General features: G+C 40.5%; 2 protein-coding genes across 4 annotated transcripts; both read left to right on the top strand.

The window, feature by feature from the left end:
* Positions 1 to 683: 683 nt before the first annotated feature.
* Positions 684 to 15,103, top strand: LOC105382233 (mucin-22). Of its 2 annotated transcripts, XM_048626498.1 has the most exons (9): positions 684 to 803; positions 3,966 to 4,008; positions 4,321 to 4,477; positions 5,033 to 5,202; positions 6,647 to 6,748; positions 7,157 to 7,302; positions 8,042 to 8,150; positions 14,019 to 14,803; positions 14,843 to 15,103. In XM_048626498.1, exons 1-9 carry the CDS (start codon positions 759 to 761, stop codon positions 14,990 to 14,992), a joined length of 1,707 nt encoding a protein of 568 aa, XP_048482455.1. In that variant the 5' UTR covers positions 684 to 758; the 3' UTR covers positions 14,993 to 15,103. The 2 variants fall into 2 exon arrangements, with proteins under 2 accessions (XP_048482455.1, XP_048482454.1); XM_048626497.1 differs by having other exon boundaries at positions 685 to 803; positions 14,019 to 15,103.
* LOC119690389 (MFS-type transporter clz9) lies at positions 1,064 to 3,677 on the top strand. 2 transcript variants are annotated; one of them, XM_038122016.2, is made up of 2 exons: positions 1,064 to 2,206; positions 2,312 to 3,677. In XM_038122016.2, the coding sequence occupies exons 1-2, from the start codon at positions 1,589 to 1,591 to the stop codon at positions 3,467 to 3,469; spliced, it is 1,776 nt and encodes a 591-aa protein (XP_037977944.1). In that variant the 5' UTR covers positions 1,064 to 1,588; the 3' UTR covers positions 3,470 to 3,677. The 2 variants fall into 2 exon arrangements, with proteins under 2 accessions (XP_037977944.1, XP_037977943.1); XM_038122015.2 differs by having other exon boundaries at positions 1,064 to 1,302; positions 1,581 to 3,677.
* Positions 15,104 to 15,413: the final 310 nt, after the last annotated feature.

Genomic DNA, 15,413 nt, shown 5'->3' on the forward strand with positions numbered 1-15,413 from the left:
CTTCCTAGTCAAAGAGCTTCTGCACTCTTACACACTTACTCTTGTCTTTGATAATGATATAAGAGATGTACTTACTTATAATGTATAGTGTTAATCCGTTAATTAGAATCAAACCTGGATGGTTACTCTTTACCGACCAATAAGAACGAACAAGAGCTTTCTCGGCACGTTTAAAACCAGGAGATAGAGTCATGGCTTGCACGTAGCGTCCCGAAACTTAGTTTCTCGTTATGTAGAGTAACCCCTCTGGAACTTCATCACATAGCTCTACTTCGTATAACTAATTATAGGTATTTATCATAGTTTCAGCCTCATCCTCTTTCTCGTACTACCTAGACTGACAATTGCTAAAATTTTCGGTGGTGGTAATTAACCCCAGTACCTATAAACGCAAGTAATTTAGACTTACTTACTCGTTATTTATGTTTAAGTATATCAATTTCATATTTTCATGACCAAGGGAGCTTGGATTGTTATTGACTTCCATCATCATCAGCCCCAGCCATAGAACAGCTCAGACTCGAGTATATACCACCGTAATCCTACCTACCAATTTACACGTTCAAATAAGATTATTTTCTTTCAAAATCAAATTTAATTGAAGGGCAATGTAACTATTGATAAAAAATTGGAGGAACTGATACTAACAAATTATCAATTAATCGAGGGGATTAAAATATGTTTTCCAAAGATTACGTGTCATAATTAATTGATTTAACTATGACGATTGCGATTTACTTTAATCAGTGCTGGCGAAGATGTTGAGGGTTACTATAGTGTTGTTAGTGTCTATATTCGGAGCGGTATGTAATTTTTTAAAATATTATTGATGTTGTGCTTTTGCTTTTTCAAACATGATGCACACGGGAAAATTTCGTGGGATTTTGATAAAACCTACTTAATAATTGCACGCGACTTCAATTCGCTAAAGTACTAAAATCATGAAAAAAAACGCAATACTGTGTAGGTCTAATCCTTTTCCCATTTATATCTCCTACTTGACTATATTATTTAATCATAAATATATATCCCTCCATCCAAAAGTTGTAAGTAAGTACTGAAAACTACCTAGGGGAGGGGGGGGCATGACGGGGTCACGAGGCACGACGGGGCCACCCACACATACCAAAAACTAAACGCTTTAGATGTGTGTTGTTTTCGCTAATAGGCGGCCATTTTGAAGCTCACTTTAGTCCGCCAGTGAACGGGGACCAGACTGCACGTGTTTTATTTTTAAAAGGAAAAACGTTTTTCGATGTTATTTGATGTAATTTTGAGTGATACGAATACATATATAAAAAGGTAAGTGTTTATGTTACTACTATGGTGTATTCAGTGTATTTTTGTGGCGACATTACTTATTTATATGTTTAGATCAAAATTACTGTAACGGTTACTCGTTTTATTTGGTTCGTCATTTAAAATAATTTGAGAATTGGGGCATAACGGGGACGTAGCTACGGGGCACGTTGGGGTACCCCATTGTGCCCCGTTACTGCTGTCCCCATTATGCCCCTGTTTATTAAGTTACCCAAAGGATCCTTCCTGTTCATATTATAATATAAATTATTTTATTTTAGGTATAAAAATGGTGAGAAATTATAAAAAGAAAAGTACGAGAGGTAGCTGGCCGATGGAGAACATGAAAAAGGCAATAGATGCAGTTTTAAGCAAAACAGCTGGCTACAGAAAAGCAGCTCACCTTTACGGTGTACCACAGACCACATTGGAGCGTCACGTCGCCAAAATAAGGAAAGGTGAGCTGTCCCTTGAAGCTACTCCGGGTAACTTCAAACCCGTGTTTTCCAAACATGAAGAAGAGGAGCTGGTGACATACGTTATAGAAATGGAGAAACGATTGTTTGGTTTAACTACAGTCGGCCTACGAAAGCTAGCATATCAGCTAGCGGAAAAAAATAGCAAAGCTCATAATTTTAACCATGATAAAAAGATAGCTGGCCTTGATTGGTTAAAGGGGTTTTTAAAGCGCCACCCAGATTTATCCATCCGAAAACCTGAAGCCACATCAGCCGCTCGAGCAATGGGTTTTAATAAAGTGGCTGTGGATAAATTCTATTCCTTGCTCGGAGAAATATATGACAAATATAATTTAACGCCAGATAGAATTTATAATTGTGACGAGACAGGCATATCATGTGTCTCCAAAACAAAAAGCAAAATTATTGCTGAAAAGGGAAGAAAGCAGGTAGGATCACTTTCTTCAGCAGAACGAGGACAGACAGTTACAGTTGAGGTATGCTTTAATGCTGCAGGTACTTATATGCCTCCTATGCTCATATTTCCTCGACAGAGAATGAAGCAAGAGTTGCTGGACCGAGCTCCTCCAGGAACTACAGCTGAATGCAACGCTAAGGGCTGGATGACTTCTGAAGTATTCATGAGCTGGTTTCAACGGTTTGTAAGGTTTTGTGGTGCGTCGATAACTAACCCAGTCCTGCTTCTTTTAGATGGTCATATAACGCATACGCAAAACATAGAGGTTATTGAATATGCACGTAAGAGTGGTGTTGTGATGCTTTGCTTTCCTCCGCACTGCACTCATAGGCTTCAACCCTTGGATGTTGGCTTCATGAAACCTTTGAGTGTATACTATGACCATGCCTGCTCTAACTGGTTAAGGTCGCACCCAGGGCGAATAATAACCACTTTTCAAATAAGTGAAATATTTGCAAATGCGTATATACAAGCTGCAACAATGTCTACAGCAATCAATGCATTTAAAAAATGTGGCATATGGCCCTTTAATCAGAACAACTTTACAGAGTCAGATTTTTTAGCTGCATCGACCACAGACGTACCGCTAGCACATGAGCCTGGAATAGATGAACCTTCTAATGTCGAAATCCAGCAACAACAGCCACCTATCCTTGAGGAACATCCACTTGAACCAGATTTGCCTGCATCAACAACACCTAACAATCCGCATCCAACAACTGCCATCTCAGAGCCTCAGCCTGGGCCATCATCACTTAATGTGCATCGCCTAATCCGATCTCCGGTTAGAAAAGTATGTCGTGACTTAACAACTTCCTTTGAAAATGCTTCGCCTCAAGAAATTCTCGCGATACCAACAGTCGAACAGAGACACCAAACCAGAAAAAACTATCGCAGAGGGAAAACTGTTGTCCTTACTTCAACTCCCTACAAAAACGAGTTAGAAGAACGCGAACAACTTAAAAGAACGAAGAAGTGTTCTAATCCAAATGACCCTAAGCTAAAGAAGAACTCCAAGAAACAGAAGACTGAAAAAGCTCGCTCTAATGTGGAAAATGTAGATGAAGATACCACGTGCATCTACTGCCTTGACGCGAACCACACTTATTTGAAGTCTTCGGAAGGTTGGGTGGCCTGCCAACTATGCGGACGGTGGGCTCATACAGCTTGTGCTGGTGTGGACGACGAGAATATAGAAGAAGTCCACATCTGCTTATACTGTGACGCAAAATAAACATGTACCCCGTACTGCCCCGAGCCTGGTACCCCATAGTGCCCCTACCCTGGGGCACGATGGGGTTTTCGTTATAGTTGGAAAAAAATTACATTCTAACGTTATTTGATTATTTACATTTCCAAATTATATGCCAAATGCAAGTTTGATAAGTAACCTAAGTGTTGTGACTGATTTAAGTTTATAATAAATACGGTTGATTAATTTATGGTGTATTTCCCTTAGCGTCCCCGTTATGCCCCCCCCTCCCCTATGTGTTCGTATATAAGTTATGTAACACAAAGAATATCCTTTTCTATCTATATATTCGATCGAGAAAAGAGCCTACATTCGGAATCTCTCGATCTAGTCTACGACTTACAGACAAATGCACTCGGATATCTCGTCATCGTCCGATAACAACTACGTGGCCAAATGCAGACTACACGTCATACTTATACTTATAATACCCTTCTGTTTCAATCAAGAAATACAACGTCGATCTCTTGTATTTCAGGCTTTGGCCTATGAGCCTGCTGCCTTCGTCGAGAATGTTCGCGGTAAGTTCTGAATTTATTAAATAAACTTAGCATTCGTTATTTAATAAGTACTTATAAATAAGTACAGCAGCAGCCGTGGTAAAATATTAGTTTATTTGTAGAGAAAGCCAAGTAGTATGTACCTACTTAAATAATACTTAAGTACAAGTAATCATGAAATAACTTGAGGACATTGTTAAAATCTGTCCATCCAAAACGGATACCGATGCGAATCGTGTAGACAGTTAAATTGATTAAAACCCTTCTCTCGAATAAAAAACGAGATCTTATCCGTTCCGCCACCACGGCTCTCATCTCTGTTCAACCCCTCAGGAGTCCAGCGCATCGTGTCGGGCTGGGAGTCTCAACCGGCGCAGTTCCCGCACCAGCTCAACATCCGCATGGTGTCCCTGACTGGAGGAGTGTCGTCGTGCGGCGCTTCCATCATCAGCGCCGACTGGGCGCTCACCGCTGCGCACTGCACCGCTGGGTATGTTTATATGACGGGATATTACCATCAGGGAGAATCGCTTACTGCTATACATATAACGGTACTGTCGTGTACTGAACCTTATCCAAACACTACCGGTGACCTTTTAAAGGTCATCAACACTATCAGCCAATATAGTATAACTAGTGTCTAAAGGAATGCGACAAATTCCGTGCTTCTTATCTAGATCTCTCCAAGTGGTGCTTCAAGCCTATCCCTAACCCTAAACCTTTCTACAAGCCACCGTGTACCTAATTAGGCATCTTCCCAGTTACTTTATATAGGATGCCAAGTGCGCTGATACAACGTCAGTCGGTAGAAAATTGTTTGCCTACTGGGAATGCGGCTTATTTTTATTCTACTCACAGAAGGCGATGAAAAATATCCTTACTTCTAGCACGGCTTATCACAAAAACTTAGACAGTATTTAACAGGTGTTTAGCGCTGTCAAACGCCTACAAATCTGTCAAATTTCGTTTTTTAAACCCTTGTTAAACAGTGTTTAAAGTTTTTTTGTGGTAGTACAGTTAGTCTAACATCCTGCTCTTCCCCCAGACGCGTGACATTCGTGGTCCGCGCCGGAGCAGTGAACCTGACCCGGCCCGAGTTCTTCTTCGAAGCTTCAGAGTACTACAACCACCCGGAATACGACGACTCCCGCCCCACGCTGGTGCAGCCCCACGACATCGCGCTGCTCAAGTTTAACCGGGAGCTGCCGTTCTCTGGTGAGTAATGAGAGCTTTTCAAGAGTCTGTTATTTTGGTCCGTTTCGGTGGAGGGTTTGTTTCATTTCGGCTTAGATTAGTGATATACTTACAAACGTATATTGAATTCATTACAACCACAACCCATCACGTCCTCACTACTGGGGCACCCATTCCCATGAAGGAAGGGTTTTAGGCCTAGTCCACCACGCTGGCCTAGTGTGGGTCGGTGTAGGTGTATTAATATGGAATTATATTGAACATGTTAAAGTTCGTAACAGTAAGTAAGTAACATTGCAAGTTATATTGTTATTGTCTAAGCATTTCGGTGTTTATTATTAACAGTTGTGTTGATTGGTGGAAGACTGTTTCATTTTTCATTTGCGTAAATATATTTCTTTAGGACACTTTAGGTCATTGCAAAATTATCTTACGTTGCTTGTGCATGGGGAGCAAGACGTTACGAGCTCGACAAGTCATCGTGAGAATCGTGCTAGCAAAAAAACTTTTATCACGTCTTATCGTCTGTGTCCTTCACAATAATTAAAAAGCAATATAATACCTACGTAAGTAATTATGGTCCTAAAACAACAACAATACTTGTTGATGTCTGGGTAGTTCCCAAGTTTAGTAAGTAGTTTTGATAAGAATTGGAAGAAATAAAGAACAGAAAGATTCCGCAAAAGGGATTATAAAGATATAATTTTGTTGGCCGGATATAAGTTTCCAATACTTACAGTTAAGAAGTAATTATAGGTTTTTCCACGTGAATTATAAGTAAGTACTTAGGTAGATTTCATTTTGGAATATAAACTAATTGAGATTATTTTAAAAATATTTATAATTATCTAAAATCATGATAAAATTACACATGTAGGAATATTTATCATAATCACGTAGCATTAACATGTTATGTATGTCAGCGATGCATACACTATCCATTTCATACATTATCTACCTACCTACATTTAACTAATCTCAAATAAAACAGCTGAAAACGACTGTAACTTTGTCATAAATGAAGTAGCTAATTACTTAAGTACTTACTCGTATATTTTGTATTTTTTAGAAGTTAGACAAGATGATTAATAGCTTTCCCGACGTTATTGTTCGCCATTTATTTTATGCTATGTATCAAGTATGGAAAATAAATACTGATTTCATAATTAAAATGGTAAATAAGGACTGCAGTAAGGCAATAATGCTACATTTCCAGTAGGGAAACTGTTCGCCGCCGACGACGTAGCTAGGAGTATCAGTTTACTGTTCTAACTGCATTTTGCTACTTTTAAGCTCTCTTTATGGAATTTACAGCACTACTTGCTCAGTAACTCGCGAACAGTTACCCTACTGGGAACGCACCCTTAAGATCATGAAAGGATTCGCATGCAGCTGACAGGTTAATATTTACCTACTTACTAGGTGCAGACGTTGCAGAGGTCTAATAAAAGACTTCATCTTCCAGACAGGATCCAGCCAATCAGGATCCAGAGCTCAGCGGACAAGGACAAGAACTACGACGGAGACCGACTCATCGCCAGTGGATGGGGACGGACCTGGACCAACGGTACTAGATCATTCCTCAGCCCGTAGTCAGCCATAGCTGGACACAGGGGGCTTCTCTCAAGAACACTCTTTCCTCGGCGCACACACTATTGTTCCAAATTATCCCCTGACCCCTGAGCCACCCCCTATACCTGTCGGCTTTACTATACCACTTTTGCAAAACCAACACCCTATATACGAGCTTTCAAAGGCATAAGCGTCCTGTTCAAATAGTTAGCTCTTCCACCTTACATTTTATACAGTCGGGCCGGTTCAATTGGCTTATTAGCCTAAAATTTATGATATCTCATCACAAGACTAAAAAAACCATGGCTTTCAAACCTATTATAAAAAATAACACATAGTAGTTTTACTGAGTACTAATACCTACCATAACGTGAAATGATTACAAAATCCTCTACAAATCCAGGTGAATCCCCCGTGACCATGAACTGGGTGTTCCTGTCGGGAGTGAGCAACGAGCAGTGCCTGAAGGACTACAACAACAGCGCGATCATCACAGAGTCCACCATCTGCGCCGGCCCCTACAACGTCACCAGCCAGTCCACCTGCCAGGTCAGATCTAGCCCTTCTATTATATTCTATTCTATTCTAGAGAGGGCGAAGCTCCCTGTACGTGGCTCTCTCGAGTGGAACCTTTGTACATATCCTTCCTTCCAAAAGGTTGTATCATTGCATATCATTGCGGAGTCCCCATCTGTGCCGGCCCTTACAAACGTCATCGGAAATCCACCTGCCTGGTCAGACCTCATCATCATAAGCAGCTTTCTATCGCCCACTGTGTATAGGCCTCCTTATTTGTACGCCAATTCTTCCGGCTCTGGTCCACTGCTTCCCCGCAACCCTGCAGATGTCATCGGACCATCTAGCAGGTGGTCTGCCAACAGCTCTTCGTCCGTCTCTAGGCCACCATTCGGTCAGACCTAGCCCTTATTTGGCGTAATATCCTTCCAGCCAAAAGGTTGTGTCATTGCGTATCACTGCGGAGTTTCCACCTGAACCGGCCCTTACAACGTCACCAGCCAGTTCAGACCTCATAGCGAGTCTATTATTCTATTCTCAGATATCTGTTATTCTACGCGACCTCATCAGAGATAGCCCGTTCAAAGACTATTTGTCTCAATCGCGATAATAATAGATTCCATAATTTCCATTTATATACGACTAAACAGTGTAATATTCCACACCATAATCGCAAATAAAGTAAAATACTTAACACTTCGAATGCCTCCTTCAAAAATCTGTCAAAACTTATCTTACTTGAGTACTTAAAAAAAAAACATAAATTCTGCAGGGAGACAGCGGTGGCCCGCTCACCATCGTGGACACCGACGGCACCGTCACCCTGATCGGAGTGACCTCCTTCGTGTCTGCAACCGGCTGCCACACCCCCATCCCTGCTGGTAAGCATCTATCTTACTTACTTACTTACTTACTTATTCCCAATCTCCGCTGGGGAGCAAAGGGCCGAAGTGAAGCGCCGCCATTCTTTACGATCTTGGGCCAGCTCAGAGACATCCGCCCAAGACATCCCCGCCTGGCCCATTTCCTTGTTCACAGAGCGCTGCCATGTCTCTCGCGGTCTGCCGAGTCTTCGTTTACCGCCCTCGGGGTGCCATGTCAGCGCTTCCTTTGGGACGTCTTCAGTACGCCTGAGAACGTGTCCTATCCTTCTCCATTTGCGTTCTTTTACGGTTTCTGCTTCTATTCATCTATCTGTACTTCACTAACTTCTGCAGACTTAGCAACTTAGGTATTTCAGGTGAATAAAACTACTAAATAGAACATAAAGATCATGGTTAATTTAAATTTAATTTAATAATTTAATAATTTAATAATTTATTTTGCCAATATTTGGGTTACAATTAAATTAGTAAGATATATTAGATACGTTACAAGTTGGCTATTTCAATTTATAGGTGACATAAAAGGTGACAGCCATTGCCTATAATAGGAATAGACCTGTGCTATAGACACTGGCTTCCACTCCCCAGGAACTAGCAGCCATATATGACTTATTATAACAGAATTGTGGTGTCTTAGGCTTAAATAGGATACACAGAAATATATTGATTATATTTAAGGTTTAAGATTAGATTTACTTAGTTACACAAGATTATTAACATTAAACAATTCATGAATTAATTAATTACATATGTTAAATAAAGCTAATGGCTCTTTATTCATGTGAATGTTTGTGTATGTGAGTGTGTGTGTATATGTGTGTGAGTGTGTGTGTGTATATATGTGTGAGTATATGTGTGTGTGTGTGTGTGTGTGTGTGTGTGTGTGTGTGTGTGTGTGTGAGTATAGATGTATGTTAAATAGATAGAAAACTGTGTTGGAATTGGACAAATGGGTGATTTAGGTAGGTGGATGAAGAAAACACTCAGTTTTGGAGTAGTTTAGAGTTAACAGCCATTTTTGTACAGTTATTTTAGCTATGTGTGTATTTAGGTGATGAATTTGAATTTCGCGATGAATTCTATTATATAAGGTTGGGCCGAGGTGGCAGAAAAAGTTATGTAAAAATGTTGTCTTAAAAACTTTTCTTGTCACAATTAGGTTATTGCGTCTTTTATCTGCGTCTTCATGATTGAAGGGAGAACTCTGGTGTTGTTTCATTAAAATCTGTAGAATAAATAATTGGCGAACAGTCAACACTTGGCAGTACTCATACAGTGACTCGGTAGGAAAACGAAAGCTCTTAAATGTTGCTACTTTGAGAACTGCGCGCTGAGCTCGCTCAAGAGGTAGGAGGTGCGTCTTGTACGTGCCACCCCAGACATTAATGCAGTATGTTATAAGGGACTGACAGAGGGCAAAGTAAACCATCTTCATGGTGTTTGAATCAGCAACATGTCGCAGTTTTTTGAAAATAAACATCAGTTTTCTAATTCTATTTGCTAAAAGGTTAATATGAGGACGGAATGTGAGATTGCGATCAATGATAATACCTAGATATTTTATAGTATGTACAATTTCAATTGATGGACAGGAGCAGGTGAGGTGAGGAAATTTACAGTAATGAGCGACGAGTGAATATGTGTGTGTTGGAGGAAGTGATGAGTTCCTAATTGCAAAAATCATGTGTTTCGTTTTGTCGGTGTTGAGGGTAAGGTAGTTGTTGTTTAGCCATTTGATTACAGTGTTAAAACCAATTTGTGCGGATTTGTATACATCTTCCCATGTGCTTCCAACAAAGGACAGAACTGTATCGTCAGCAAATGATATCAGTTTGCAGTTTTCCAATTTTAAATTGCACATATCATTGATGAACACAAGAAAGAGTGTGGGACCTAAGATACTCCCTTGTGGGACACCATACTCGATTGACATTTCAGAACTCTTGGAACCATCGACAACAACCTGCTGAGTTCTATTTGTGAGGTAGCTTTTGAAAAGGGCGAGTGGGAGACCTCTTACTCCCAACCTTTCCAGTCTGTTTAAGAGGATGGGGATCGAGACCGTGTCAAATGCCTTTGACAAATCTAGAAAAACAGATAGGCACTTCTTTCTTTCATCAAGATTGGTGACGATATGGTCCACAAGCTCATGGACAGCGTGAGATGTGGACTTACCATTTCGAAAACCGTATTGAAATTGTGACAGTAGGCCTTTGTCCTCGAGATAGTACATAAGTCTATTGTTTATCAAACGTTCTATAATTTTTGAAAGTGCTGGAAGAACAGATATTGGTCTGTAGTTGTTAACGCATTCCCGATCGCCCGATTTAAAGATGGGATGAATAAGAGCTTTTTTAAGAGCATCGGGGAAGACCCCTGATGTCAGGCAGTTGTTAAAGATGTGCGTTAAAATAGGTACAAATATAATTTTATGGGTTTTAAGAAGGTTTGATGTAATACCATCCACTCCTGTCGCACAGTCCATTTTTAGAGAGCATAGTAGTCGGTCAATCTCTGTCATGTCCGTTGGTAAAAGAACAAACGAATCGGCAACATGATTTACTGGAGGAAAATCATGTTGCAAGTACTGTTGGTTTATATTATTCGAATGCACTTTCTCCGCTAAAGTTTTACCTACATTGCAAAAAAAGGCATTGACGCTGTCAAGTGAATCTTGTGGAGTATCAGATGTTAGCAAGAGCTCGGAAGCTGATGTTTTCTGTTTCACAGTATATGTTACCCTCTTTATCACATCCCACAGTCTTTTACTATTTCCTTGTGCCTTTGCCAGTTCAAGCTTCTCGTAGTCACTTTTAGTTTTCTTAAGAATACGATTACAGAAACTGCGGTATCTTTTGCAGGTTAGTTTTAATTCTTCATTATTAGGAGACCGTTTCAGTTTCTTGTGCAGATTGTCTCTGTTCCTTATACAGCGGAGGAGTCCAGCTGTGATCCAGGGCTTAATAGGTCTTTGACGCCTTGGTATAGTAATCACTTTACTGTTAGATTTTATAGCAGAGTGGATAAGATCAGTAAAAAGGTTTGTGGCAATATTTGGGTCAGCAGTGTCGAGAATGATGGAGAAGTCTATTTCTTTAATCATTGAATTTAGCCTATCCTTATCAACAATAACTCGAGTTTTAGATGTCGGGTGACTTTTGACAGTTTGTATGGAGAGTAAAGTTGATAGGTGATCGGTGACTGTGGACTGGATGACCAATGCTGATGCTTTATAATTTGTTTTAAGTAGTATGTGATCAAGACAAGTGCGATTATGTGTAGGGAAGGTGTGCGCTGGTAACAAACCAAGACTGGCCGTAAGGTTTAGGTAGTCAATTGATTTTGGATCGTTGTTTTCGGGTATGATATCAATATTGATGTCTCCAGTGATTACGATTGTAGAAAATGAGGAGAGAGATGATACAGTGAGGTCAAGTGAAGAAATGAATTTATCTACATTTTTGAATTCCCATGGGCGGTAAATTGCAACTATCGCTATGTCGGTACCTATTTTTATGGTCAGGCCACTTGCCTCGGTTAGCTGGGTTTCTATGACGGAGAACCTAGGCAAGTTATTGTTTACATAGACTATGACTCCATCGTTTTGGTTGCATGGCGAGGAAGTCGTAAAATGTGAAAAACCGTTTATGTCTGGGATTACAGGGTTACATTCCAGCCAGCATTCGGAGAAAACGATGATATCGCAGTCCTGGCGCAAACTGCAGTACATAACAAGGAAATTGTCTATGTTAGCCGATACACTGCGTATATTTTGGTGTATTATTTTGAGACTTTTTTTATCGTTTGTTAGGTAGGAACCACATTGATCCGGATCACATAGATTAGCACTTGATACTGACACAGAGTCAATATTCTTCTGTAGATCGTTAATAGAAGCGAATTTTAATTAAATGATAAATGCAAGTCGCAAATCACGGTGCAGTGACGAGTTTGGTCTGGTGTTGAGGTGAGATGATGGTGTGTTTATGAATAAGATACTTGCATCAGAATGTGAGTGTGGGTATAAATATTTATTATTGTGAGTGTTTGTGTGTTTGTGTACGTGTTTATATTCAGTTTGAGTTTCTAATGAATTGTGTGTGATTTGTGTTTGTAGATGTATATGAGCCATTACAAAAGAATCTGACATGCAATTAATATAATTAATACTCAAAACAATGAGAGAACCCTTACAAGGTATTGTAGGGTCTATACTCATACATGCAACTAATATCGAGATAATAAAAAGTTCATTGGTAAAACCCGACCGTGTTGACTTTACGGCGAGTCATGCTTTGTTCCGTAATTGTGTGACTTGTTCTTCGTTTTTAATCAGGATGGCAGGTGTTCCTTCAGATTTCCTTACGAAAATACGTCCTTGTGATGTCCAGCAGAATTGATAAAGATCAGTCCTCACTAGGTCTCTCGCCAGAAAGTACAGCCTGTTCGCCTTGGGAGTCAGGTACTCAGCAGTAAATACTGGAGTGCTGTTATCTTTGAGGCCCAGATGAGAGGCATTGAGTTTATTCTTGCTGTTCTTAATGTTGAAGGATTTGATGCCCTTAAGCATGTTTTGTTTCAGCGTTGTCGATGAAAGTTCAACTATAATGGGTTTGTTTGTGTCATTTTTTCCATGAATTCTAAAAATATTACGAATATCCGTAGGGCCAATCTTTATGTTAATAGATTCTGATAGCTTTTGGACTAGACCAGAGAGGTCCTCTTTGGTTTCATTGCTGAGCTTGGGTACATTTTTCAGTTCAATTGTGGTGCTTCGTGCATCTCTTTGTAAATCCTCAATCTTTTCTTCGAGAACGAGAATGTACGCTCTGTTTTCTTTACATTCATGATCAATGTTATTGATGCGTAGTTTTAGTTCCTCTTGCTCAATGGCAATTGCATTAAGGGATTTTTCTATTTCGATGTTAGTCTTCTGAATGTCATTTAGAGAGTTCGTTATATTTTTAAGCTCTTTTGCCTGTTCTAACTTCCAGTTTGTAAGCATTTGCTTGATTTCCTCCTTAAATTCAGAGAGTTCGGATTTAAAAGAATCATCCGATCGCTTGCGTTTTCTGATTCTGTCATTTGTATCACTTGCATATGCAGGCGAGCTGTCTCTTTTCTCCTTTGATCCTCCAGAGGTAGATTTGGTGGTTGGAGATTTTTGAGGAGATCGTTGTAGTGGCATTATAAAATGTTAAGATAGATCCAAATCAGAATTCAATGCGAAAAAAATACAAAAAGAATCTTCGTACCCGGGGATCGAACTTGTGCCGCCAGAAATAGTGGGTTCTAATCAGCACCACTATCCAACTAGGCTAGTTGAGCTGATAACTGACTACTCGAATTGTGTGATGTGTATGTGTCGCTGTATTCTGTAGACGTAGAACTGGTTTTGTGACGAGCGACACAGCCGGCCGAGTCAATCACTTTTGTACTTCAATTTTAACTTGTCACGGTTTAGGTAGTAAGAAGTTTGTGTGTTTTCTATTCACTTTACTTGCTTTCAGCACTCAGTAGTAGATTTTAGGGTTGCACTTTTATATTGTTGTCAATTGGTGACACGCACTTGATTTAGAACTTTGTAATTTTAGTGTTATTAATTTAAATTGCAGAGCTGCACAGAAACACGTCTTACTCTTAGCGCACCGAGGCGGGGGGACATCAAACAGGGTCGTCTAGGGGCCTTACCACAAAAACTTGACAACGTTTAACAGATGTTTAGAGCTGTCAAACGTCTACGGAATCTGTCAAATTTAGTTTTAAACACTTGTTAAACAGTGTTTAAAGTTTTTTGTGGTAGCACAGTAGTTGATTACCATTAATTTAACGTAACACTGATAAACACTTATTTCCTATCAACAGGATTTATCCGCCCCGGCTTCTACCATGACTGGATCACCAACGTTACCGGAGTGGACTTCGACTGGGAACTCGATCCCACCTTGACTACTACTACTACGGAAGAAGAGTCCACCACTACTGACGAACCATCTAGCACTACCACCGATGGCACCACCACTGATGGCACCACCACTGATGGCACCACCACCGATGGCACTACCACTGATGGTACCACTACTGATGGTACTACCACCGATGGTACAACCACTGATGGAACTACTACCGATGGTACCACAACTGACGGTACCACCACTGATGGTACTACCACTGATGGTACAACCACTGATGGAACTACTACCGATGGTACCACAACTGATGGTACCACCACTGATGGTACTACCACTGATGGTACCACCACTGATGGAACCACCACTGATGGTACAACCACTGATGGCACTACCACTGATGGTACAACCACTGATGGTACCACCACCGATGGTACAACCACTGATGGTACCACCACCGATGGTACAACCACTGATGGTACCACCACTGATGGTACCACCACCGATGGTACCACGACTGATGGCACCACTACTGATGGCACTACCACCGACGGTACCACCACCGATGGTACAACTACTGATGGCACTACTACCGATGGTACAACCACTGATGGTACAACCACTGACGGCACTACTACCGATGGCACTACTACTGACGGTACCACCACAGATGCCACTACCACTGAAGGAACCACCACTGAATACACTACCACTCAACAAACTACCACTGAAGAGCCAACTACCACAGAAGAGCCAACTACCACCACTACTGAAGCACCGACCACCACTACTGAAGCTCCGACCACCACTGAGCAACCGACAACAACGATTAGAACCACGACGGAGGAGGATATATTCACTTTCCCCACCATCGGGACTGTGGGCGACATGCCGGCGCCCACCGAGCCCACTGGCTGGTACTGGTGGTAATTTAAACCAAAACTTGTCGCATTTTCATGTGTGTAATATGATTTGTTCCTTGTTTTAGGTTTTTGAAAGCAAGAATTATTATTTGATTTTATTAAAATTGTTTGCTTAGAATTTTATTGTTATTATTTGGTTCTTTTACATAAAACACCGCTTATAAGCTCGAAGGGTCACTAGTTAAAGTCTAGATTTGTATTTGTATTTGTATTGTAGTTATGTCCAATAAGTACTAATCTAAGCTACAAAGCTACTACGCAGCAACGCCATAGACCTTGCTACGAAAACTCGTAGCAAGTAAAACAAGGTATTTACGTAACAGTAGTACCCAACGCTCTCTCTTATGATGTAGGAAAGTAGTCAAGATAAAGATAATAAAAAAATAGTTCAGTTAGGAGTGCGACTTTATACAACCGTTCGAGAAGCG

This window comes from Plutella xylostella, chromosome 16, assembly GCF_932276165.1.
Source record: "Plutella xylostella chromosome 16, ilPluXylo3.1, whole genome shotgun sequence".
NCBI lineage: Eukaryota > Metazoa > Arthropoda > Insecta > Lepidoptera > Plutellidae > Plutella > Plutella xylostella.